Source organism: Mya arenaria, chromosome 6 (genome assembly GCF_026914265.1).
Source record: "Mya arenaria isolate MELC-2E11 chromosome 6, ASM2691426v1".
Taxonomy (NCBI): Eukaryota; Metazoa; Mollusca; class Bivalvia; order Myida; family Myidae; genus Mya; species Mya arenaria.
Window position 1 is genome coordinate 56,894,720 of NC_069127.1, and position 26,925 is coordinate 56,921,644.

The 26,925-nt window shown below is 34.1% G+C and overlaps 3 protein-coding genes across 3 annotated transcripts in view; 1 reads left to right on the plus strand and 2 right to left on the minus strand.

The window, feature by feature from the left end:
- Window positions 1-580: 580 nt before the first annotated feature.
- LOC128238434 (intermembrane lipid transfer protein VPS13D-like) overlaps window positions 581-26,925 on the minus strand; it is a 52,537-nt gene continuing 26,192 nt past the window's right edge. Inside the window, exons 21-42 of the mRNA XM_052954355.1 lie at window positions 26,801-26,854; window positions 26,118-26,207; window positions 24,757-24,901; window positions 24,206-24,381; window positions 21,115-21,238; window positions 20,887-20,959; window positions 20,270-20,426; window positions 19,249-19,327; window positions 18,218-18,424; window positions 17,784-17,877; window positions 16,805-16,971; window positions 16,230-16,340; window positions 14,906-15,055; window positions 14,215-14,361; window positions 13,780-13,916; window positions 13,188-13,372; window positions 12,668-12,741; window positions 12,370-12,486; window positions 5,552-5,667; window positions 3,937-4,097; window positions 2,992-3,095; window positions 581-2,402 (exon numbers count right to left, since the gene is read on the minus strand). Coding sequence (XP_052810315.1) covers window positions 2,307-2,402; window positions 2,992-3,095; window positions 3,937-4,097; window positions 5,552-5,667; window positions 12,370-12,486; window positions 12,668-12,741; window positions 13,188-13,372; window positions 13,780-13,916; window positions 14,215-14,361; window positions 14,906-15,055; window positions 16,230-16,340; window positions 16,805-16,971; window positions 17,784-17,877; window positions 18,218-18,424; window positions 19,249-19,327; window positions 20,270-20,426; window positions 20,887-20,959; window positions 21,115-21,238; window positions 24,206-24,381; window positions 24,757-24,901; window positions 26,118-26,207; window positions 26,801-26,854 — 2,764 coding nt within the window. The 3' untranslated portion in view covers window positions 581-2,306. The remainder of the gene's footprint in view (window positions 2,403-2,991; window positions 3,096-3,936; window positions 4,098-5,551; window positions 5,668-12,369; window positions 12,487-12,667; window positions 12,742-13,187; window positions 13,373-13,779; window positions 13,917-14,214; window positions 14,362-14,905; window positions 15,056-16,229; window positions 16,341-16,804; window positions 16,972-17,783; window positions 17,878-18,217; window positions 18,425-19,248; window positions 19,328-20,269; window positions 20,427-20,886; window positions 20,960-21,114; window positions 21,239-24,205; window positions 24,382-24,756; window positions 24,902-26,117; window positions 26,208-26,800; window positions 26,855-26,925) is intronic.
- Window positions 6,211-7,604, plus strand: LOC128238437 (putative nuclease HARBI1). Its single transcript, XM_052954358.1, has 3 exons — window positions 6,211-6,347; window positions 6,996-7,215; window positions 7,480-7,604. Exons 1-3 carry the CDS (start codon window positions 6,330-6,332, stop codon window positions 7,602-7,604), a joined length of 363 nt encoding a protein of 120 aa, XP_052810318.1. The 5' UTR covers window positions 6,211-6,329.
- LOC128238436 (uncharacterized) lies at window positions 8,251-11,313 on the minus strand. Its single transcript, XM_052954357.1, has 6 exons — window positions 10,938-11,313; window positions 10,062-10,123; window positions 9,840-9,881; window positions 9,477-9,568; window positions 8,964-9,163; window positions 8,251-8,379 (listed from the first exon to the last, which is right to left on the minus strand). The coding sequence occupies exons 1-5, from the start codon at window positions 11,200-11,202 to the stop codon at window positions 8,965-8,967; spliced, it is 660 nt and encodes a 219-aa protein (XP_052810317.1). The 5' UTR covers window positions 11,203-11,313; the 3' UTR covers window positions 8,251-8,379; window position 8,964.

A 26,925-nucleotide genomic window follows, 5' to 3' on the forward strand; every position in this document is an offset into this window, starting at 1 on the left:
TTAAGGGTGTAATTCAGTATTCTGGGTCATTGATGTGCGTTAACTGTTCATGGGGTTTGTCCGCGTTGCCTATAATGCAACCCTGACTGCAAAAGCAGTGTAATCAGGAATTAAAAAAGGGTGTACGTAGAAGATAGCCTGGTACTGTATAGGAAAACGATCAATAAAAAAATATGTCTACACATTATCTTATAAGTTTATCTAGCTCAAAAGCAAAAACATTAATAAACAAAGCGTGTGAACATTGTTTCAGAAATCCAAAACATCATGCGTTAATTATAAATAAACAAAACATTGGTACAGTTGGAGCAGGTTGCAAATGATTATCGCCTTAGATACATGATTTATTCATTATCTCTAGTTGATATCCGAGGCAGTATCAAGTAAGAGAACAATATATCATTTTAAATATAGTCGACTTTGTTATTGTCGAGTAATTTCAAGGTTTATCATGCCGCTAAGGACTTTAAGGCTATGACAATAACTCATATGGTGTGATAAATTTCAGTGGTGTTTATTGTATTAGATTGTATTGATAACACCATAAAAAATATTGATAACACCATAAAAAATAACAGGGTAACAGTAACAGCTGTTTATTTTACAGAAACAAAGTGTTTACATCACAAGATCATCAAACAATACAAACACAGCAAATATTTACACAATATTATATTTCACACTAAATATTACAATCTACACCAATATTCATGGTTACATGAATGGAACAGACATTACAGTTCCTACACTCCGAGTTTTGTGTTAAAGGCCATATAAAAGACAACTATGGTTTCTGTTTTTTGAGCGCTTACATAGATGATAATTTGTCTTTGTTCCAATGTTAGACTACAATATATTTCAGATGACGAGCAAACTTAAATGGCTAGAAAACACAATGTAAAGCTTCCAATCAATATACAGCTGATATTGTGACACACAAGGAGCCTCTACTTGTATTAAGTGTAAACAGGCCTTTCTCACGAGCAATACGAGCAATACACAACTCATTTTCACAAATGTTCACAAGATGTTTCCTGATACAATCATGTGTACATGTACATAAGAATATGTTTAGTTTATGTATTTTTACGACTATGGATTTCTAACTGTTACGTAAGCATAATGCAAATTCAATGCATTTGACAATTAATTCATATAACATATCAACTATACAATTTAATACAATGTGCATGAAAAATGCACAATTAGTACAAACAATAATTTATATTTTTAAATGCATGTTGCAACAAATTAATACAGGTTATTATTATGTGGTACTTACAATTTCATGCAAGTTAGAAGTACCGAAACTTACCAGATGTCATTTAAGCATTACTGTCTAGTGCGTGGACATGAATAGCTTTTGGACTCAGGTACCTGTTCGTCAATTACAGGTGGGTACCCGTAAGAACAGTTTACGCTTCTGAATAAACATAAATAGAATAGTTCATACACGGTTTTGTAATCTTGTCGTCTGAAACAAAACTAAGTACAATTTGGAAGATTTGTGATATTTGTCAAACGATAAGAGTGCGCAGTCACATAGATTGGGAAATGTCGTCTACGAAACACTTATTACTTTCAACAATAACCTGGCGACATAAAACAATAAAAAACACAATATTAGTAGTAGTGCTTTTAAGTTGAAGCCAGGTAACCGTTCAAACGTATCAAGTCCGCGGTTGCTAGGATAGCCATCCTTTCCATAATTAAATAGTTTGTATCTGTCAATTTATCATCCATATTTTAGAATCAAAATCACCCATTTACAAAAAAAGAACTAAATGAGTGTTGACACATACATATATAATGGTAGGCAAATCAAAAAAGTAGGAAAGTAAAACAAAGATTTCTAACCTCAGTTTCACGTGTATTAATCGGAATTACATTAAACATGAAACTCAAAAAGAAACATTATACATGTACTCCAATGACAGAAGTACAAGTGCATACAACTTGATGATCCACATACTTTTTAAAGTACTGCTCAATCTTATTTTGTTGTGATTCTTCATAAAACGCAAAACCTTTTTACACACAAACAAATAACACTGTTATGCTAACTACATTTTCAGCACGCGTTGATTCATCCAAAGTTCATATATCATACATTTAACAACATTCAATATCTGATACATTTCACAATATTGCCTATCAGATACATTGCTTTAATAATATTCCTGTCTCACATATTTCACAATATTGACGTTCTCATACATTGTATAATATTGAAAAAAAAATCAAACTGTTAAAGATATTCCATATTCACCAAATCCAATTTAAAACACATCACAGTATTCTCCATTTCACACATAATACTGGTCGTCAAAATCTGGCAACGGAGGTACAAACATTATTTGTTCGTCTGACAAATTCTTGGCATAGTTGATCTGCTGCGCAACCTAGAATAAAAAGTTTATAGATACTAGAAATAGGTTACTAAAATCTCTTTTTATGTACATATAAACGTATTCAAGCGGCCTTTTAACATACAATGATTGACATGATCAATTTCAGATTAATAGAAAATTTTAAAGTAATTATTCTGAAACAGTAAATATGTTTTAGACGTATCGAAACAGAGACATTTCTTTATTTCATTGTATTTTGTTATAAATAGGTTTTTTTTGTAATAAAAGTAAATTGTACGCAATTCATAGCCTTCATGACACCGACCCACAGTAACAGCCTCACGCATTTAGATGTTTGGAAGCTTTTAAACTGTCCTTGAATAGTGATCTTCGCTACAGCCTTAATTCGCTTGATCAAACGGCTTTAAGGTCAATACAAACATGAACGTGTGTCTTTTGCTACTTAGCCTCATTGGTTCGATGGGATTTTCTATGAATAAGGATCTTCGCTACAGCCTTTGTTCGCTTATCTTGACCAAACGGCTTAAACGTCAATACAAACATGTACTGTGTCTTTTGCTATTTAGTCTCACAGGTTCTGGGACTTTCTTTATGAATAAGGATTGTTCAAGAGAATTACCTTCTGTGCAGTAGACCGGCAATCACATCGGACCTGAGGCGTCTTGTTACTGGAGTATGGTTCTCTCTCTTCTACACGAAATAGACTCACATAGTAACGCCCGTCTGTAAGATATATATGAAAAGTGAATATTCATGTAACTGTTGTAAACATGTTTGTCGTGAGCATTAAAAAGTAATACCTTTACCAATTGAGCACTATCGTATGGTTGGCCGATCAGTAAGCAAGAAAATAAGATATGTCTGACATTAAAACACTGGCCAATATTCAATGAAAAAGGATCAAATATGATAGAACGTCAGTGCTCATTCGATCAAGACTTTTAACTCCGCATTTACTATTTTCAGAAATATAAGTCTTGTTGTCCATTTACAAGTGTATTTCATCTTTGGAAACATGTTTTCTAACTTCCATTTGAATAGCTTGAATAAGGTAGTAATAAGGGAGTCATGGCAAAAGACTTTGCACTATGATGCCGATGGCATCAACTATGATGCCCGGTGGCATCATTACATTCATTTTTTTCTTAGAAAAATAGACGAGCGATTAAATAATAAAAACTTTTTGTTCATTTTGTATAAGAAAAGTTCATATTGATGATTTAGATTTATCTTCGAAATACAGCGATAGGATAGAATTCCCAACAATTTGTAAAATCAACTTTACGCGGAGGAAATGCCAATTTTTCTTTTTTTATCTTATTCATTACTTAATAATGTTAAGGTCATGCACATTGCAATAATTGCGCATATTGTGTATGGCTATATGTGTACCAACCTTTATAATCGTTTAAAATGTTTCATGAGTTACGGCTTAGGATTTAGATGTTACACAACGATCAACAATAGCAACATTGACACCAAGGCTATGAAATAACATGGACTTTAGTTCATCAAAAACAGATAACCTTTAATTAACAAATTAAGTTAAGAAAATAAAAGCAACCTGATTCGAAGTGCGCAGCCTTTGAGTAGTCCCTATGTTTCAGCTGTAAGATAATAGAGTCTTTGCGTTCCCGCATAAAGATCACTTGATGACTCGTTATCATCACAAACAGCTGATCCTCACTGCCGGAGCTGGAGCGAACCTTGTCCCATACTATTAACCTGGGATAGAAATACGACAGTTTGTGTCCTTAAACATCACGTGACTTTGCAGAGGTAAAGTCACATCGTATACTCAAGAAAACGGCCTGGTCAATCGTTATCACCACAAACAGTTTGTCCTCTCGGCTTTAGCGAATAGAGTCCCATACCATCGACTGGATGGAGATATTAAAATATATATTCACACCAGGTGACTTTGCCTCATATTATATGTGTACCTGTTTTGCTGATTAATACCAACTTGTAAAAATATGGTCTTTGATACACATATAAATTCGATTTTCTTACTAGCTCTTCATTTTAAATGAAAGCACATGACCATTTTTTGTGTTAATTTAATTTCGATTATTTTCATTCTGGACACAATAATCTTTGAAAGGATAACAAAATAACTTATGGTCACAAGGGATCAAACGTTAACATATTTGACTCAAATTTATTCTAGCAGAATTTCTATTCAAGAAACTGCATACCTCTAATACTAAAATTTTCTAAAATACTCTCTAGTGGCTTATAAGCATATCAGAAATCCGTATATACTCCATGACCAGATCCTAGAGTCAGTTTCAAGGGCTAAGTATCTTGGTGTTGATATATCAGCATATCTCATATTTCAAGAATTACCACCAATGGAAATAACACTCTCAACCCCATTAAAAGAAGTAAAAAAATCAAAAACAGAAAGTGTCAGTACTTTAGCTTCCACACCCGTGTCCGTCCACAGTTAGAACTTGCAAGAACAATTTGGCAACCACAAACTAAATCTAACACCAATAGAATTGGAATTGGTCAACGTCGGGCTATTCGATGGGTTAAAAATGACTTCTCTCCTCTCTCCAGTGTTACACACATCCAGGATAATCTTGGTTGGCGCTTATTCTGGCTTAAATACTGACTATCATAAATTTTCATTCTATCCTTACTCGCTTGTAGTTTGGAACAGTTTGCCAAATCATATTGTCACTATCCCCTACCCTAACGCACTAAAGGTTGCTTTGGCAACAATTAAGCATTAAATAAGCGAGCTATGTTTTTTGTTGCTTTTTACCAGTTCACCATCACTTTTATCCTGACACTTAATTGAGTTTTATTTTTATTCCCCAATTCTCACTTTTCTGATGTTGATTTGCTTCATCAGTGTTTTATTTTTACATATTTTACTATCAAGCCGGCGCGCACCGCACCGTTCATGTCAGTAACACTAGAGTTGACATTATACAGAGACAGTTGGGAGAAAGAGAAAAAAGAATCATGTAACCATGATTATAAATTTTAAGACTTAGATCTTTTAAATAATTAATGAAACAGACCCTCGGTCTTCAGCTTATTGTAATAGGTCGTGAAGGCTTTCTTGGCCTTTCAACAGGACACCATTACTAGTTTCTGCAAAAGAGAAAGTGTTAATATAGAATAATATGATATAAAATACATAAGTTTAATATATTCTGACTTACCTTTCTTGATAGTTTGACGCGTTGATAGTGTACAGGAGTTGCTGAGACTTGGCCATGTTGATAGAAAATGGTAGAAGTAGACCGCCTGGTCCATGGCAGCAGCGAGGTGGACGTACCTATGGAATACGGATTTTGAAAACTTATTGAAATACCCACTATTTCAGAAAGGCTTGTATGAAATCAGTATTTTTCTATTCAGCTAAAATATATCCAGATTTGTCAGTATCAATTTTAATACTTTATTCATTCAGTTCCAGTGTCATTGAATATTCTGTATACGGTAATGTATAATCTTCCTAGCGCAATAAATCAATAAATACATTAAAAAGGAAGCAGTTATTAAATTCTTGCATTAAGGTGACAATGGCCCGATTGTTCAGAAAGTCGCTAAATAGTTGACGACGAAAATCGTTGTTAAATTTAGCGATAAACAGATAGCGATCGTTAGGATATTCGCTAATTTGTTTTTGATTGTTCAGAAGTTTTTAGCAATAGCGATCGTCAACATTTTCGTTAAACTAACAACAAATTTAAATCACCTCTTACCCCAATATCAAAAATTTAGCGACGGTTAACGACGACAAACAAAATGGCCGCAATAATTGGTGCTCAGAATGTAAACATCAGGAAAACAACGTGTTTATCAACCGAATTTGTATATAAAACTCTCACAGACAAGGAACTGCGTGCAAAGTACAGATTTGGTAAGGAAGGGTTGCAATTTATAACTGACCAGCTTGAAGAAAGGCTCCGTAGACCTACCGGTAAAGGTTGTGCCATGGATCCCGCAGAGCAGGTAAATATTTATACCATTTTTTTCATTTCGGGTAAAAATTTCATTTAATCAGAGGAATTATAATTGGACTTATGTGTATATATATACCTTTCAATCATTAATACTAACATGGACCTTTAATCAGTTAATAGACCCGTGATATTAATTGTTAATTTTATACTTATGCCAGAATGACAAAGCAAAATTTACCTTCCACTGTTGAAATTGAATAGTAGGTTTGTGTCTTCTACAGGTAGATACAAGTTATCTACGATAAGATTCAAACAATGATTAATTAATGCATTGAATCAAATCGTAAAGTACCTTATGTGTCTTGCAATTTGAGTGTAATCCACAAATGTATACACGGTTTCCTTGGTGTTTTTATTTCTGTATCCAATTTTATGATAGCATTGATTAATTTTTTTATTGCTAAACCGGTTTCGTAGTGTTTAAGAGAGGCCCGTCTTCAAATATTCTCAATACAAATATCGGTGGAAAACAGAATCTCGAGAAATGAACAAAAAGTAAAGCTAAGGAGCTTTATAATTATTTAAATGATAGTACAGTTAGTAATATTGAGAACTGTATAATAAATTCGTAGAAAACATAAATGTATTATCAATGAAAAACTTACGTGAAAACATACGTATGTTTTCTTACCCTCAGGTTTGCATTGCTCTACGTTATTATGCCACTGGGGCATTTTTCGATGTGGTAGGGGACACCATGGGGCGCGACAAGGCGACAGTTTGTCGCGTGGTAAAACATGTAACAGAAGGTCTTGTAGAGATGAAAGATCGCTTTATACGTTGGCCGACTAGAATGGACACCCGTCGCAACATTATGGCAGGGTTTGCGGATGTAGCTGGGATTCCAAATGTGATTGGTGCGAAATCATCCATATGTATTAAAAAATATAAAAATTATGAGTGTAACCAACATCACATTATCACTGATACGTTCATATGTTGCATTAATTTTGGTACAATTCATTCATTTAAATTTAATTTTTTTTTAAAGCTGTTGTTAAATTTATCATTAATCTTAAAAACAAATATTTGTAGATGGATTAAAGAATTTCCATTTCGTTTCATAGTGATCAATTTATATTAATTATGCTCATTTGTAATAAAATGTGTTTCGACAACAGGTGCCATTGATGGATCACATGTTGAAATTACGAAGCCAGGCCCAACAGAAGAAAGGCCGTTCATTAACAGGAAGGGAAGGGCATCCATAAATGTAATGACAGTTTGTGATAATAAAGGTACATAATATTGCAATACATTATTCAGGTGAATCCTGTTTTAATTGATCACGTATGTGTTTATCATAAACTATCGTGTGTATTGCATATTAACTGAGTATTCCGCCCGATTTTGAAAAGTAAAAGTCTGAATCTGAATGTTCGCCTCTTGGAAAGGATTAATATCATTTAGTGATTTGGTCAGAAGGACACTGACCTCAAAATCATGTTTTGTGTATTAACATCAGTATTTGAATTTCTATTTGAAGATGTAGGATGAACTGGGTCTTATGTTTATCAAGGTGAAATCCTTTTTTAAAATATAACAATTAACTTGGTCATTTGACCTTATGATCCCATAATCAATCGTCTGTTGATGAAGGTCAGTGAATTAACCTTATTTTCAGGAAGATTTACTTTCATAAATGCGGAATGGCCGGGCTCTGCGCATGACAGTTTTGTTTTTCGAGCGTCTTCGCTACAGGACTTTCTGGAGGAAAATATTAATACACTTGAAGATGGTGTTCTACTTGCTGACAGCGGGTAGGTCTACATTAAAACTTTTAGGCAACACACAATATACACAAACATTTGAAAGATAAAAAAAAATTGAATATAATTATTATTACAACAGTTTATCACACTGTTATAATGTATATTTCAAACCTTTGAATTCAATATGTTTATCATATGAGATCAATTAAAACATTATTAATACTCAGAATGAATAGTGTCATCTTTTTAACACAGTATTATTTTCACATCTGATGATCTCCCCCTGTTTCTTATCTGCTATGGTCCAATCTGAAACAACAAATTATAACATTATTAACAGCCACAAGATTAAAGTATTTCTCTCTCTTGTCTTTTTTAAGATATGCTTGTTCGCGTTACATGTTGACGCCGTACAGAGTCTCTGATACACCGGTGAAAACCAGATTCAACAGAGCCCACTGCCGTGCGAGGATTGTTATAGAAAGAACATTTGGTAGATGGAAGAGAAGATTCTCCGTCATGTGCAAGAAGGTCTGTTTGATAGATTAATTTAGGTTATGTAATAATGCTATATATCTTAAAACAAAAGGATATAAAAAGGATATATATATAAGCTCGAAGCTTTGCCTATATATGTTAAGTTATTCAATTTGTTTTATGTTGTTTGGTGAACCTGACGTTGATGACGGCGATGTGGATGAACTTCCACTTATACCCTATGTTGGTGGTGAAAATGGATTTGCCATCCGTGACCATATTGCGCAGGCCTATTTTGGATAGGAACATTTCCTATTGGAAGGAAGCATGCAGCTGGTGCTATGTTGTTGTTTTGATGTAACAAAGTAAAGTTTATGTTACGTGTTCTATGCATTTCTGTTAACTGATCAACTTACCCTATTGGTCACAAACTAATGGAATTATGTCCATGTCATCCTTCCCCTTCAACTCTGTCTGCAAAGCTTTAAACAGCTTCCTTTTCTCCCTAGACGTTGCGATCTTTTCCCTCAAAAGCTCCATCTCCAGCTCAACGTTTTTGTTTTGTCCTTCGAACCATTCCAGTTGAGCTGTCTGCACCTTTTCCTGGAGAGATGTTCTGCAAGGATACCATGTTAATTAAAAAAAACATTAATTAAAATTTAAAATTATTGTATCTTATAACTAAATAAAACAACATTTGCATCGTTGCTCATCTATTGCTTATTCAGCTTGTATTTGAAACCAAGGTTATTCAAGGTAGTATCATCTTCATATCTAGACGAAAACATTCAATGCGATAAATACAATGTTATTATGTCTATTCACGTCTTGTTGCATAAATATACAGCTACATATTTCATTCCAGAGTTCAAATAAGTTAGTATTCCATTTTAAAGTTAACAATTCCTTATATGTATAAAATTGCTTACTTCATTTTTTTCACTTGCTGATAACTAGAGGATTGCATTCTATTTGGGAATTCCTTGCCGTTGGACTGGCTTCCTCTGTCTAATTCTATCGTCTGATATGAGAAAGCAAATTAAGATATAGAATTAATACACATAGCATAGAATTATTCTTTTGTTTTACACGTCATGATGTTGGCTTCGTATGTGTGTACCTTACTTTCAATGTAATAAAATATATATCTTGCAGCTGAGTTTGACAGTAAGTTATAACCCTAAATAACACCCATTTAATTATATATTTTATTTCAGAATTTGTTTCCTCCTTCAGCCTCTAAATCCACTAACATTTTTAATACAGCCTAGAAAATAATTTTAATTTCTTACGTCCAAATCGAACACTGCTCGTCTCTCTGCTTCTGACTGTAACTGTATAAGGCATACATTGAAGTGTACTATTTAAGAATAGGGTGTGATTACATGTTCACTCTTTAATGATCAATTGTTGATATATAATTAAATTTTAATTGCTAAAAATTAAGGTATTTAATTCATAAATGTATACATTATATCAACATGATAATTTACAATTGAATAAAATAAACATACATCTGATTCTGGTATGACTTGAATAACCACATCACCATTTGGCAGCTCATCGACCTTTAATTCTGAAAATATATGTTATGTTTATTTTTTAAAGTTACATCGATGATAGATGAAACAAAGTTAAATTGAAAGGATAAAATAAAATCTATTGCATCTAATGTGCTGTATCGAAGCAGTTCAATACTAATAACCGTCTCAAAATTTGGATTTTATTTATACAATAGGTTATGGTGACCCCATGTCAGGGCCTCAAATATCAAGGGAAGGCACTATCATGAAATATAGAATTGCTTGATTATAATTTTTAATAAATAAATAAATAGATCTAAACAAAATGATATAAATGCTTGCAAAAGATACATTTAACATGTATCAATTTATTTGTTTACAACTGTTTGTGATTTAATGATTATTTCATCGTGTTAAAAGTTTGTGACATTCGAATTTTAATAACATAAACCGGTTAAACCATTCTACAATCAAGTGGCACATGAATTATGACAGAAGTTGGCAAGCGCTGGAAGAAAAAATCGCTTTACTGGATAATATTTGAAGCTGCGACACGTAGCATGTATTTGCAAAGGTATGAACTTATGTCATGGACAATTGACTATGGTAAATTATCATGACATCTTTTCATTATTCAAGGATTTGTCATATTCACACTCCACATGGAAACAAAATGGAGGTAGGAATTCCATTTTCTATTTTTAGAACATGTCGAGTTCATTTGTGTATCTTTTAAGCAGACGGAAATATTTTAATAAGCATTTGATAGTGTAGAAATATATCTGTAAATAAACATGATTCTTAATGAATTAAGTAGTACTTGATGATTAAATCTATAAATAAACAATGAATTAAGAAGTCTTATACCCTTCTCTGATGCAATTGTGGTTTCTAGCCCACCAGGAATCCCACTGAAGCCTGGGTCTGCCTTATTGATGTTAATAAGGCGGAGCACCTCCTCGGGCGGTTTTTCAGATGGTGGTCCACCCCCTGTTCCCTTCAAATGCTTTCTTTGTTGCATTTCTGTTGACTTTGCAACCCGGTTCAAGTTGTGAAATTTGTTTCTCACATCTTTTCCTGTTCTTATCCCAACTCCAGCAAGTAAAACAGCACTTCCAATACTTTCCCACATCTTTTGTTTCGCATCTTGTGATACCTTTGCGTTATTTAATTTCTCCTTTACTTTTTCATATTCAGTTATGAGAATTTCTCATATGCACTAAAGTTGCAACCTCTTTTCTTATTTTTTCTGACAATGACAAAGTGTTGTCTGCTTGGGCAGCCATTATGTTTTTTTCAATGCATTGTGGGTAATACTTTATGCATTTAAATGCATTGTGGGAAAAAGCAAATGCATTATGGGTCAACCCCATTATACATTTGTCGCTTAAAATTTAGCGATATCGCTAAACTTCCTAGCGATATCGTTAAATAGTTTAACGATTATTAGTTATCGATAGCGATAACAATAGTCTGAACAATCGGAATTTTAACAATTTGTTAGCAAGCGATACATAAAAAATGTAGCGATTGTTAATTTGACGATTCGCTAACTTTTAGCAACTTTCTGAACAATCGGGCCAATATGTAGATTCTTTATTTGATTTTAAAGAGAAATTGGCCGAACACTGGTCAACACCATAGCCTTATCTATTTAATTTAGTATTTTGTATTTAACCTCTCACAGCATTGGACATTCCATTTGTAAGGTCCCATTGACACCTTGATAAAGGCTAGCACCAAAACGCTGTATTATGGCTGGTATAAATCAAATTTGCATGCATGATATCTAGAACACCTGCTAATAGTCTAGTCACCTTAATAAAATAAAAAAAATAACACAAGATGCCTGAAACAAAAAGTGAAAAGGCTGAAGTCTGCGCCAGTTATGTAAAGTTTAAAGGTCAAGCATATTTTTGATGTATTCAATTCAAAAACTATTTTTGTGGACGTTCAGATATTTAGCAAGATTCAAAATAATGTCATATAAAGTGATAGATAATGAATCATTTAAATGTCATATCCGTAAAGCAATTCATAAACCATTTGATATTCAGATGCACATCAACATACTAAACATAATTGCGACAACAATTCTCACATCAAGGGCATTTTCCAAACCTCTCTTTGGGTTTGGGCTTCATTAAACCGGGTTTATGTTTAAACCTTTTGCTACTGAGCTTGTTTCTGTAGTTGTTTTGCATAAATTTTACTTTAAATAACACAATCACTCCATGAACAAGGCCCTTCCATCCAGCCTTAAATTTGCCACCATTCAATGAAATATATATTTTCTCACCTCAATTCCTCCCTTCCTGAGGCCTTCCACAGGTTTAGTTAATCCTTTAAATACCCCAACTATTCCATGAGCGAAGCCCTTCCATCCGGCTTTAAACTGGCGTGTTTCGTTGAAAACCTGGTTAAAAATGCTCTCAATTCTAAATTTCTCTTTCAGTCAGTTGTTCTCAGCATTATAAAATTTACACGGAAACAAAACAATATAAAAAGGAGACTCTTGAATATCCCTGTTTTTGAAATCATGGCATTGGCTTTCAATGTACTTTAAATTACTGAACTGTTTGTAGTTTTATGCTTACGTCAGAGTAGTGTTTCTTCAGCTCACCCAAGAAGAACTCTTTACTGTCAAACTGATGTAATCTTTTAAACTCATCTGAAATATACATTTGTGTTTATATTTGTACCAATTCAGAGCCAGTCCAATTGACTTATGAGTTACCCTGATTGAGGAATATCTTTACTCCTGATACTGACTATATGCCGCGCACCTTGCAAAAAGGCAATCGCAATCCTTTTTTCTAGTGGCACAATCTGCAACCAGCCATATCAGAACAAGATCAGTGTTGACCCCCAAACCTTGTACATACAGGTAATTAGGATACGCTTACCACGGGGCCAAATTTGGCTGGTGAGTAGATCTTAAGGTGTCCCTCTTTTACAAAAGAAGTTGATGGTTTGCCCCCAAACAAGTGTACATATAACATTCAAAATTGTATTGGGTCACCAGGCCCCAACATCAAATATTAAGGCTATAAACAGAGGTACTGGAGAGCTAGGTGATTTGTGGGCCAAATTCCTTAACGTACTGTAAAAACCTACACAAATGCACATTTGCATCTTTAAAATTAGGGAGGGTGAAGCCCATCCTTTTCTTAATGCTGTACAATTCTGATGATAAGCCTCCCGCTGGTTTCAGAATACTGAGACTGACATTGGCAGCCTTCACATTCAGTGTGCCGAAGTAGTAACGCTTCGTCTTCAGTGTGACTGCATTTGATATGGTCCTGAAATATTAATGAAACATTATAACAACTAGCAATTTCGATGATCCAAGGGTCGATGACCACACAGTTAGGCAGACATAAAGGCACACTTTTCCCAAATCATATATGCGTTAGAAATAATCCGATGCAAAACTTTGTAGCAGAAAGATATCCTAAATATATTCCCTAATAAGGAAGTTTCACAGGTATGAATAATGATGCAGCATATTATGGTCACCGTTTTTTTTCACATTCAGGTCCTCTTTCCCTACTTATTAAATGTGAATGTACAACCTTCACTAAATCTTACATGACTAGGTTACTTTACAGTAAATCTAACACGTTCAGGTTATATTTCACTTATTTAGATTTTCCTGTCACCAATCACTTATGATTATGTATTTAGATTACTTTCCACTTAATCTTACATGTTCAGTTCATCTGCAACCGGATTTAGACTGTCAGCGTCTGGACGATCCTGATCAATCCGTGCATACTGGATCAGTTTCCATAGTAACACTTCATCCAGCTGGAGTGACATTTTCTTCATCCTTATCAGCAAGTGCTAGAATGAATTGGGTTAATATTTTTGAACAATTGTTTTTCATCTACTGACAAAAATATGGATCAAACACATGAATTGATTGTGTTATTTTGTCTAGACAAATTGTTAGCATTATCTGGCCCATTTGGTTTAAGAAGTATTTGACTAATAAATAGTTTTATGATTCAGTATATGTATACGACAATGACACTACGGCTACACAAATACAATGTGTACTTTAATTTGTTTTGTTTATAAAAAACGACTACACGAATCACAATACAAGTTGGTGGGCATGATATTTTATTTACATGTACACCTTGTAAATTTCAGCATTCCAGCCCATGTTTGGAAGCCTATGAGCGGAAATCCAAAGGGCGGGGTGATTATCAACAGTGTCGTTCTTTGATGTTGGGGTCACAAATAACATAGCAGTGTGCATTGCCCCTAGCAACTGGTTGTCTGCCTGTAAAATTTGAACAAAATAAACGTTGTTTTTAGTTTTATGTTCAAGTGTGTTTTTTCTTATATTAAAAGGTAACGTAATTTACAGGTACAATGTTGATCAATGACACAGACTCATTTTATAAGATAAATCACTAGGGTCATACTCATATTTCTATTAATAGTGTCAAGAGAAGTCAATCAACAGGATATAGATAATGCTTTTGATTTGAAATTCACTTGATAGATTAGAACAGACTTAAAGCCACGAGTATTCAATCTTTCAAAAAACCTGAAATGCTAATTTCATTATGCTGATAGTGACATACGCGGTACCTCCTCAGGCAGTGTTTACCAATGATAAACTTGTATATATTGATTTATAAAATTTAAGAAAAAGGGGCCATTATTCATACCTTTTCCAACACTCACTTCAGACTTACAAGCTTTCATGTTTTCTTTGTAGTTAAGGGTGATGTTCTTAAATGATATATATAGTCACAGCTCTGACCAATACATGAAACATCTCATTCTTAATTAATCAAAACAAGGGCATTTACACTTACCTGAATATTCCCAACAGTTACTTCAAAAGTAACAGCTTTCGTGTTTTCTCTGTAGTTAAGGGTGATATTCTTCAAGCATATGTACAGTAATTCCTCTGGAACTGTGTTGACCAATGATACTCCAACTCCTCCCTTCAAATTCAGGTCAAACTGAAAACAAAAATAAACAGTTAAAAACAGTGGTTGTAATTGACAATGTGTTGAACAATGATACACCATCTTTTTCCTTCAATTTCAGGTCAAACTGAGAACAAAAATGAACAGTTACAATTGTGGTAATTGGCATAAGTCTGCAAGCCCGGCACTGATATAATGCTTCCAGGCTCGCTAAAGACTTGACCTTTTAATCATAAATGTTTGTAAATTATTTTTATTCCAAGCATAAGTAAGTCGAATTCAGGCTTGTTCATTCCAAAGTACAACTTCAAGGGGCATAGCTCAACAATGAATTCAGTCAAAGTAATTGTCTTTGCAATTCAATGTGTATTGTGTCTGACGACATGTGCATTAAGGTTGAACACGTTTGGAGCTGTGGCAAAATACGAAAAACAGGCTAACTGAAAATGGGTTTTACTTAAATCCAGTCGTCATGTACAATTTTAAGTTACTGTTACTATGTAGTCCAATTTGAGAACCAGCAACAAATTGAATGCACCAAATATCTGTTTAATGTCTAATAAAAGAAGTTATTATTACAAGTTCGAGACAGAATGGAAGCTCATATTTCTATTAACACCGATTATTTGGCAAGATTTTTCAATTAGTCAATACAGCAATGTGTTTTTATTTACTAATATAATATAATCCAGTTATTGGTCAAATGATTGTTTGACAACTGGTGACGGGTGATTTCCCCAACACTGCATTTATGTTTTCTGTTAGCGGTCACCAAGTAGGGACATGATTTTCTGAATATTCAAAATTTCCTTGGAGCAAAAACCAAATTCTCAAGCAAAAATGTGCCAACATTTAAATTTGAATAATGATGAAATAAATTGCTCTAGAATTTTCTTTTAAACTGTTCTAGTTATAAGTGATCAACATCATATTTTGTCAAATGAGAAGGCAATAACTCAAGTTTTCCTATTTGTTTTAGTTAATTAGTATTCAGTTGTTATTGGTTTTAAATTTTTGAGGCGTTGGATATAAACAGCGGATGGCCTAGTAAGAAAAAGTTTACAAAATACCACGCAGACAACAACAGACGTTACAGATTGTTTGTCACATCAAAATGTATGAAACTGTGTCACATTAAGCCAGATTTTTATAAGTACATACTAACAATGTTTTACCATTACATAAAGTAGAGACTAAATGAACAAACCTCCACATTTCTGTGCTGTGGTTTCCCACGTCTTGCATTGGTTTTGTGGTTCAGAGATTCTTCATAGATTTCCCAATCTTCATCATCCTTCGACAGTGTTTTACGAATAATCTACAAACAGTACTGATTTTAGGTGTGATGAATTATCAGTGGAATAAAGAGGTTTACGCTTTATGAAAACATATTTTACTGAAACAAACCTTCAGTGCAGTTTATTGATTATCTGAGGAAAGAAATCATTTATAATAGGCCAATTGTTAACCACTTCGTTAAAGTCATCATTGTCAGTTTTCAAATTGTTTTACGCTCAAAGATACACTTAAAATTTGCAGTATTCCTATTAAAAATAAATTCAACTGTTTCAAATGTACTTGCTTTTGTTTTAAATATTATGGACTTTTTTATTATTATGTTATTATAATTAATGTTTTACAATGATGTAATTAATCACATTGTTGACATAGTTTTGAACAATCGGCCAATGGTTTTATATTTCTATATGTTGACAGGAATTCAGAATAAGGGCGTTATTTAAAAAAAGTTTTTTTTCATTGAAATGTTTGCGGTAATCTTACCCTGTGTTGCTGGTCATTAATCTGGACAACTCTGACTGGCCCATCCATCTGTGTGCGGACCGTGAGGCTGCCTGAACCAGGGTTCATCTTCTGCATGGATATTCTCATATGGGGCGGGATGGGAGCCCCTTCCTCCACTTGGGCCATGCCTAATATCACCATAGCACCTGTCAAACATAATTAAATGTGTAAGATAACTACAGCAATATCCCTGATCTAGGGTTAATCTTCTGTATGGTTATTCGCATATTGGGTTGGATGCAAGGGATTGTCTCTACTTGGTAGCCTTATATCAAAATAGCACCTATCAATGATAATTGATTATGTTAGATTATTTCAGGAATATTCATGACCGAAAGGTTCATCTTCCGTGTGGATTTTCTCCTGTAGGGTAGGAGTGGAGGTTTCTGTCTCTACTACCGGTGCAGATAATAGAATCACCATGGCGCTGTTAGAATTGAATAGCAATATGCATGGCCAATGGTTTATCTTTTGTGTGTGGGTATTCTCATGCAAGGCAGTTTCAGGGAACCCTGTCTCTACGGGGTTGGGACTAGCATCTCCAGGGCACTTATACTTGGTTGTGTTTGTTTTTTAGTTATTTCAATATTTCCCAGGAAAAAGCACAATTCCAGCAGGTTATCAATTTATTAACAAATACCATACGCATCCAGAGCACAATATATCCTTACTATATACACATTTGATTAAGCTTCATAAAATATCAGTCTTACCAGTCAGGAGTGTTTCAATATCTCTTGGACACGGCTTCGTTCACAGTTTTATATAATATCGGCCTTCTGAGCACAATATATCCTTCCTTAACAAGCAATAATTACGCTGCACAAAATATCAGTCTAACCATCCAGGATGTTTTTATGTCTCCGGTACACTGCATCGTTCAAAATAATCGGCCTTCAAAACACATGATATACTTCCTTTATAAACATTAATTACGTTCATAAAATATCAGTCTAACCATCAAAGAGTTGTTCAACGCCTCCGGGACACTGCACGCATCGTACGAAGCCCATCAATTTGTCATCATCACTGTCGGAACAAAGCATGCCCTCCTGAAAACATTATTCTGTTACAGAGTAAAGAAAGGAACATTTCTATATAATTTTTCAAATACATGTGTAGCCATGAAATGACGTCTGGCAAACTAACTGTAATCATGTACATGCACTAATAAAAACTAAAAACATTAAGTTATGTTGTTTAAGGATTCCACTTAAATTTATTGATATGATAGCTTTACAAAGTTCAGTATTAATATCCCCCCTCCTCCTAGTAGCCAGGAATTCATTTTTGAAACATCTAGTAATTTATTCAACAGTAATTAATCAAATACATTTGCATTATATTAAAACAGCTTTTATATTATAAATAAAAATATCACAAAATCTTCACCCTGAAAGTCCACCTCTGCCTCCCTGACATTCCCTCTGTTGCTTTCCTCAGCAAGAGGACTGGGTTTTCCTTGTTGTTTGCAACATCTAGCACGTAACGTTGACCGGTACGTGACGCCTTGCCCGGCTCCAATGGTTGACACATGCCTTCGTTTTCTAACATGTTTGTGGGGGTCATTCGCCAGAGTTGGGACCTTTTGCCTACCTCCTTTGGTACGGAAATAGGAAAATGAGTAGAGTTACAATTGTTTAACAAGCTTGTACATGACATGGGTTCTAACAGCTGATTTGGTCGATCTTGAAAAACATTTTCATTTTTTTTAAATTGTTTCCTAAGTCAATTATTTAGATTTCAAGGTACTTTCTTAAGTTTTTTTATCCAAATGTTCAAGCAAAATTCAATCTTTACAACTTTACAAATGTCTCAGGTTAAGAGCTCTCAGCCCTGATTTTAGGTTTAATCTTAAACCTTTGAACCCCTGCTTCATGTATCATAATTTAATATTCCTTGAATGTATGTTGGGTCATTTGCCAGAGTTGGGACCTTTAGCCTACCTCATATTTGTGAATGGAAAAGCAAAATCAACTAACATACCAACGTATGTACCCCACAAGGTTATAAATAATTTTACCTGAACCTGCTTTACTCAAAGCTTAGGCTGCTGGATCGACACGCCTAGTTTAATCCTTACTACTAAGTTAAAGAAACTGTAACCAGTTTTGATTTAAAGCAAGCCCGAGACAGTTTTAATACTAGTGGATGCTTGTTCTTATTTCATGAATTTCTCGAATTTACACAAAAATTGCCAACTCAGACTCTCTGCATGTGGAAACCAAATTATGACGTCATGTCTGTTCAGTTGTAAAAATAAAATTCTTAACGATAAAGCGTAGAACTAATTGAAGACCATTTGGCAATCTAATTGGCTGTAGATATAGACTTTAGTCTAATCTCTAATAAATGATGAGTTTCGAAAAATTAACGTTTATTGATAAATCTTACTACTTGTCAATACGGTTACTTTAACTTACTTTTTTTCTGAATATGACAAAGTCATGTTCACAATCCAACACAAGTTCTGAATTAATGGCATCAGAGAAAGAATTCCCCCTGAAAAAACAACTACATACATCATATTCTGAGAAAGTTTTTTTATAAAATTCAAAATTACTACAGAAATTTGCTTTTATTTCAAAAACAAAATACTGTTTGTTACCATTACTTCAATATCGAGAGATGTTCTATAACTTTCGATCTATTAACTAGAACAAAATCGTGAAATTAAAATTAAGAACTGCCACAAATGTGACGAATGCCATCGAATGTTTTAATGACCTATTAACAAGGCCAGTACATGAAAAGTTAAATTATGGAACAAATACACTCCATGTCCTTAAATGTAGCATTTCATTGTGAACAAACACTAAATGTGACCTTGACCTTTAAGGTCGTCTTGGTGTGTCAAACAGATGTGATTTTATAATCTATAGTCTACACAAAGTAAAGTTAACGCTCGGACACGACCATCTATATTCTATGTCTTTATATGCAGCATTATATTGTGAACAAACAATAAGTGTGACTTTAACCTAAGAGGTAGAAACATGGGTCTTGTACGTGACACGTTGTCTTTGAATATCGAACAGATGTGGGTTTTTTCATACAATCCGTCCATACAAGAGAAAGTTATCGCCTGGATACAATAACCTATACCGTACCTCCTTATATGCAGCATTCCATTGTGAACAAACACTAAGTGTGACACTGCACTTAGAGGAATTGGCAAAGGTCTTGCACGCGACACGTCGTATTGGTATGTCGAACACATGTGGCAAGTTATTGTAACATCTGTCCATACAAGAGAAATTGTACATTCCGGACAGGTACCTATTCCTTATGTCTATGTCCTTGTATGCAGTAATCCATTGAGAACAAAAACTTAGCGTGACCATGGCCTTAAAGGAAGGTAAACGGGTCTAACAATAGCACACAGATGTATCCCATAGCAATGAAAGTGTTTTGTAGTGTGGATAAAAATAGTAACCAGCATACCTTGAGAACGTTGCTGAAGCGGATATGAAGAAATACGACTGGTACCAAAGAAGCGTTCCTTCCCCGATCTCGTCAAGGTTGTAGGTCTCAGTGCTACCGCTCGGAACTGATAGTGTAAGGTAGTGTTCTAGGGTTGGCTCATCCCAGGCATATGGCACTAGAAGTCAGAGAATAGGGGTCGTTTCTTCAAAAAAAAATGTTTTTTCAAAAATCCTACGATCAGTTTAGTATCTGAGGGTGATTTTCTACAGTGCAATTTACAAAAGTGCGTAAAGGAACCATTCTAATAGTTTGTATCTAAAATAATAATAAATTTGTTGACCAAATTGTTTTGTTTTCAAGTTATTTCTTACCTTTAACAAGAGGTTTAAGAGACATCTCCTCGACTTATCCGCAGCTTTTAAGTTTAAGAATTGCAAAGTTCTAGTGAAACATGCATGTATCACTGTAAAATTAAAATTTCTCATTCGAATTATAAGGGCAATACTTGCATTTTATGCAAGATAACAGTTGCTTAAAATTTGGATAGTCCAGCTAAATTTATTAAAATGCAAAGCTGTACCTTACCTTATCTTTCCCTAAACATTTAACCAAACCAACTTAAACATGTTACTTACAGCACGTGTTAGGACGAATAACCGCCCGCAGATTTTCATCACGGGTTTTCGTCTGATAGAATGTCAAGGGCATCTAAAATATGAAAAACATAATTTGCTTTACTTAGAACTCTCAAAATATATAAAAAAATACACATATAAGAATATTTAATTGGTGAGTGGTCCGGATAAAAAAATCTGACCATAGACCCTTATCGAAATTATACCTACACCCCATACAACCCTCACCTCTGAGAAGTTGTCTATTCTGAAAGGCGGGGGTGTTTCCTCAGCGTCCAGAAACACAATGGTGAAAGTCTGACCCTGAAGTAACACTTCTACCTTGAGAAGCAGGGAATTTTTGTGCTCATCTCTGCAATTAAGAGTGGAAAATACGAAATCTGATACAAAAAACCCCATAAAGGTCTGAACCTGCAGTAAAACTTCCTACGTTAAGAAGACTGCTTGTGTTTATCTCTAGAAAAACAAACACATATATGTGTATTTGTTAACGATTTTCTCTAATAACCTGTTGTCAGAAACATTAAATTGAATACCAGAACCTCTAATAGAATCTCATCTTTCAGTAGCAGTGTTCTTATGTTCAAATCCAGAAATAATTTTTTAAATCGTTCTCACATATAAGGCGATACCTTCTATTGTAAGCACTTGTATGATTTATAGATAATAACCATTATCATTACCATCATCATCATGAACCATCATCATCATCATCATCATCATCATCATCATCATCATCATCATCATCAGTTTCGTCATCGCCGTTATAATCATCATTATCATCAATATTAACCAATCAGATTTATTGGCATATCGGATAATTTGGCTTGGGCCATTTACAAATATAAACATTAATTATGGCCAAGACGTACAAATTACATGACAAACAATAAACATACAAGCAAACATAAATACACTTTTATATAAGTGATACAAACTTAAGCAATTTTTTTTTTGTATTTACATGATTAACATTATAACATAAATTAACATCATGAGTAATACATGAGGTTCTTTAGCAATAGGCCTTCCCTAGTATTTATGCATGCAAAAACATTCAATTCTTAGAACGTGGCTCAGATGGTTCAGATGTATAAATATATGAAAATAAGAAAAAGTCTAAGCAAAGATTTCCAGGTAAGCTCTTTCATTAATAACAAAACAAATACTTTGAGGTAAATGCAATTGAGGAACGTGTATTTCTTTGATAATATGTAGAAACTGGCTATCCCAGATGTCGAACATAATAAAACTTAATTTATGATATGTTCCATTTCCTTAAACATTCGTTTTAATTAGAAAATGACAATATCGTACAGATACCGTACACATAATTTTCGCAGATTTCAAAAACAACAATGGTTAGTTTAAAACAGAGGATTTTATGGAATGTTAGCCTTCGAAGACACGAAGGCTAAGGAAGGGAACATGCCTTAACGTTTCTGACTAGATTGATAAAGAAAGCCAACTGCATCATCACTTACCCAAAACTAACTGGTATATATTTTTGTATTACTAAAAACCAAACAGGAGTCTCAAACATATTGCACAATGGGTTTTTTCTTTCATAAACACCAAAAATTTATAAATGCCTTTCTCATATTATCAAGTTGTTAATTATAGTCTTCAATTTGAACTTTGACATTCAAGACGTACTAGTTTTCAAGAACTGGGTATTTATTACTCCACCATTGGTCAACAAATTTATTATTATTTCAGATACAAAATTGGCGATGATGATAATGCAACATCGCATAATCAATATCAGATGTTCAGCCTAGTGGAAGAGGGGGAGGACATTCAACATATTGATGAATAGAGAGCGATTGACATACTAAAGGATCAGTTGCTGCAGAAAACCGAAGGAAGTTTTCTGAAATGTAAACAAGCAGTTAGTTATTGGATGGTTTCTTGTTAGCCGTTCTGGAAGGATGACTAATTAATTTCTCTACAAGATTTTGTTCATATTAAATGTTTCGAACATTTAATCAATGTTTCAATATTATTTGAATTTTAAGGTAGAATACACAGAAATGAAGACGGCCCATTTATAAATGGACATTATGAATGTGTAATAGCCCTGATTATTTGCTGTGGCCATATTTGCCATCTGGTGTGAAAACGGTCATCACATTGAAAGAAATAACTTGAAAACATATTTTGGAAAATATGAAAAAGATGACATGTTCTTTTTCAATAACTTTATTCTAGACATCGCCCGAAAAGAATGATTGAATAGTTGGCTCTTTTCAATTGAATAAGAAGCAAAGTTCTACACATCGATAAAATGTTACCGTTAAATATGAAGACAATCCGATGTAGAAATTACTTATTTTGACCATGTTTCAATATCATCATCAATTTGAAACTATAATCTATTTGTCGACCAATGTTTCAGTTATAAATAGCCCGTTCTTGAAAACTAGTACGTTTTGATTGATAAGTTCAAATGGATGACATTTATTCGCCATTTGATAAAAGCAGAAAGACATTTATACATATTTGGTGTTTATAAAAGAAACAAACAATTGCAAAATACATTACAGACTGCCGTTTGTTTTTAGTAAAAAGATAATATATACCGTTTATTTTTGGGTTTGTGATTTCACATTAGGCTTTATTTTCTGCAATATTATTGATGTCGTTTCCTCATTCCAGTCAGACACCTTAAGCCCCTGTTCCTTCTTAGTCATCGTGTCTTAGGTGTCAATTCCCTTCAACCCTCTGTCTTAACATGTATTGAGCAGACAAATGTTGTTTTTGAAATATGCGAAAAACATAACCCTATTTTACCATAGTATGTACGGTAACTGTACGGAATTGTCATTTTCTAATTTAATTTTAATGAATATTTAATCAAAGTAGCACATATGTTTTAATATATTTAAAATCTGGGAAAGTCAGCTAAAACATATTTTTAAAGACAAATAATATCCACAATTGCATTCACCTCAAAGTATTTGCTTAGTTATTCAAAGAGCTTAACCGTAAATATTTGCTCATATTCACATAATTATTCATATTTTCATCACCCACTTTTTTCTTATATATATATATATATATATATATATATATAAATATATTGATGAAACATTTAACTTAGTTGTATACACAGCAATGATAATAAGAAATATTGTTTTGTCGCACAAAATTACTTGGAATAGCAAATTCACCTCATGTGGCCATTGATATGAGTGTCTGACCCATCTGAGCCTCGTTCTGAGAATGAAATGTTAAGCATGCATAAAAGTAATTTTAAATCATCATCATCATCATCATCATCATCATCATCATCATCATCATCATCATCATCCATTACCTCATGTTTACATGAAATGAGCTGACTGAGTCTATCTTGAAGCCTCCTGACCAGTTACACCCATTGACATTCAACATCCTCACACACAGCAGCTGGTCCAGGTCCGGCCTTGGCCAATGGAAAGGCATCTTGGATCCTCGGGGCGCAGACAACTGGCCATCAGGGTGAGTCAGGGTCTGAAGTAGATCAGAATGTTTCATTCATGTACTAACAATTGATAGCTACTAGAAAGAGGTGTGCCATGCAGAAAATGCCATATGCTCGCCTTTTATCTTGTTTGGACAAGAGGCATAACTTAAAATAATCAAATCCAAAGTAATGGATCTTGCCATGCCCGAGTGGTTTGTCTCTGGCAACATGTGTATCAAGTTTCAACTAAACATTATTAACATTCTTGTAGTTATGTCAAGGGTTAAAATGCTTGCACTAAACACCTGATGACAGCAACACCAAGGCTTTGGTACAAATAAGACAAGTTACAATTCAAAGTACAAAGCTCATTTTAAGGGAAAACATTATCAACTACGGGTACCCCATCCGATTTAACCCACCTCCTTGCTAGTAAAATGCCTCTGCGCTATAGCCAGTTTGTGTCTTGACAAATTGTCAATGCGATAACGAGGAGAGAATGTTACGATCGTTGTTCGGAAGAAACTCCCCTGGCCCTTCTTTACTTCTATACCTATGTTATAGATCCTGAAATATTTTACGATAACAATTTATATTTACACGTTTACTACAAATTAAAACAGAAATAAAGTTGAAGCCAACACAACAATCTTCCATATTAACAGAATGGAACATAACATATAGTTAATTTAGACTTGTACGGGCTACCTCATCTCGAAATTATGTACGACTTTTTCATTACTTTGAAGAGAACGTATTTTTGCGCATATGGACATCATACATGTATTTTTAATTCTTAAATTGTATAGTATTTGAAAATCCACTTATTAATAAATGAACTGCCTCAACATTTTTTAATATCTAAACACTCAAATCCCTTTTTGTTTAGTTTGTGTCGTTACTGTATCATCAATATAGAGAACCCAGAAAAAAAGAAATATGTTTATAAATATGAGATAAGCAGGTAATACAACATCATAGTTTTCACACTGTTTTTAAAAATACAGTAGCAGGAAATGCTTTTTATGGCCCATGGTACTTTTGTTGTACACTTTTTGGTGATCTAGTTCTCAATCCTCAGCTGTCTTTCGCCACCCAAACCCTGGCTTCCGCTGGTGATCACAGTGATTGGCTGTACTGCGAAGGTAAATTGTTTGGGTGGTACCAGGTTGCCCTTAGTTTTCTTTGGAAGGCGCAGGTCTGGTTTCCCTTGTGTACGTTTGAATCTTTGCTACGGAAATTTATTTCATTTATCTTGTAGGTCCTCCCCTCAGTCCTCTGGTTCAGTTTTATCTGGGTATCTTTTCTTCCATCCGTTTGACAAGGCGTCAATACCGGTATTTCATTAGATGTCTGTACTGCTGGTATCTTCGCCCCTTAGAAGTGACCCATTTTTCTATCTAAATCCGTTCTATCCGTGTCACAAATCAGCAGTGAGTCATCGTTTTCGCTACTCAGCAAGCTGTTTCGGACTTCAGATGCAGCATTTACTTTCCCTGCGAGATGGGAAATACCAGAAGGTATTTCAGACATAGGCCAGGGCCAAACCCACATTTGAACCCAGGTCCATTGCATGCTTGTCCACTATCTTACAACTAGACCAACTATCCACTTTTGTAGTACATTCTGCGTCCCTAAATTCAATAATTTATTTTGATATGATGCCAAAAACTAATACTACAAGAAATTACAATGTGACCCATTTCTCCTATATATGGTTCAAGATATAATACTTTTTCCCTATTATCGGCAATAATTCCAATATCCAATGTTCTAAACTTACCAGTCAGGTCTGTTACTTTCCCTGTGTATGACATTAAGCTGACGAACCGTTGGTCGATCCTCATCATTTTTTAACACAAACCCCTTACACCTGTAAATATACATGGACAGCGGCCTTAATATATACAAAGTTACAGATAAGGGTGATTAATAATCTTTAAATCCACCAATTACGATATAAGATTACATACAATCCATACAAATACAAAATCAGGTGCGTATTGTAACCATTGTGTAACAATCAATTCACAACCATTTCGGTGATCAAATCGAAGATGCTTGCTTACCAGTAGAATCACTCCTATGCCGTGAGTTTCTTTGAAAAGCGTCATATTTTATAAAACAAGAGAAATGAGCGGTTACTGTCCAGTGTGTTTAATCATTAGCTACGTTCAGGATGAAGCCTATTGTGTATGCAAAATATATGCATGTTTGCACTTTTATTTGACATTAGACTTGAACAATCGCCATTTCGTTGTTCACTTAACAAAACACATAAGGGCGTATAACACACTTGAAGTAAAATCTCATCTGTGGCTTTGTATATTACAATAATGTTTCAACTTACATGCCAAATACAAAAACAAAGTTGGGCCATTTAGGCATGTTTGTTTTAAAGATGATTTGTTTTGGTTAATTTAAATCAAATGACATATTATACAAATACTTTTAAATACCACTTACCACGTGGGAACTGTATCAGTTCCATGTTTGTACTTTCCAAGTCGCATCTCGCACCTAGAAAAGTAAATCGAAAGATTAACAAACTTGTTTTCCATTCTTTGTATTTTTCATTGCAATTACTTTTG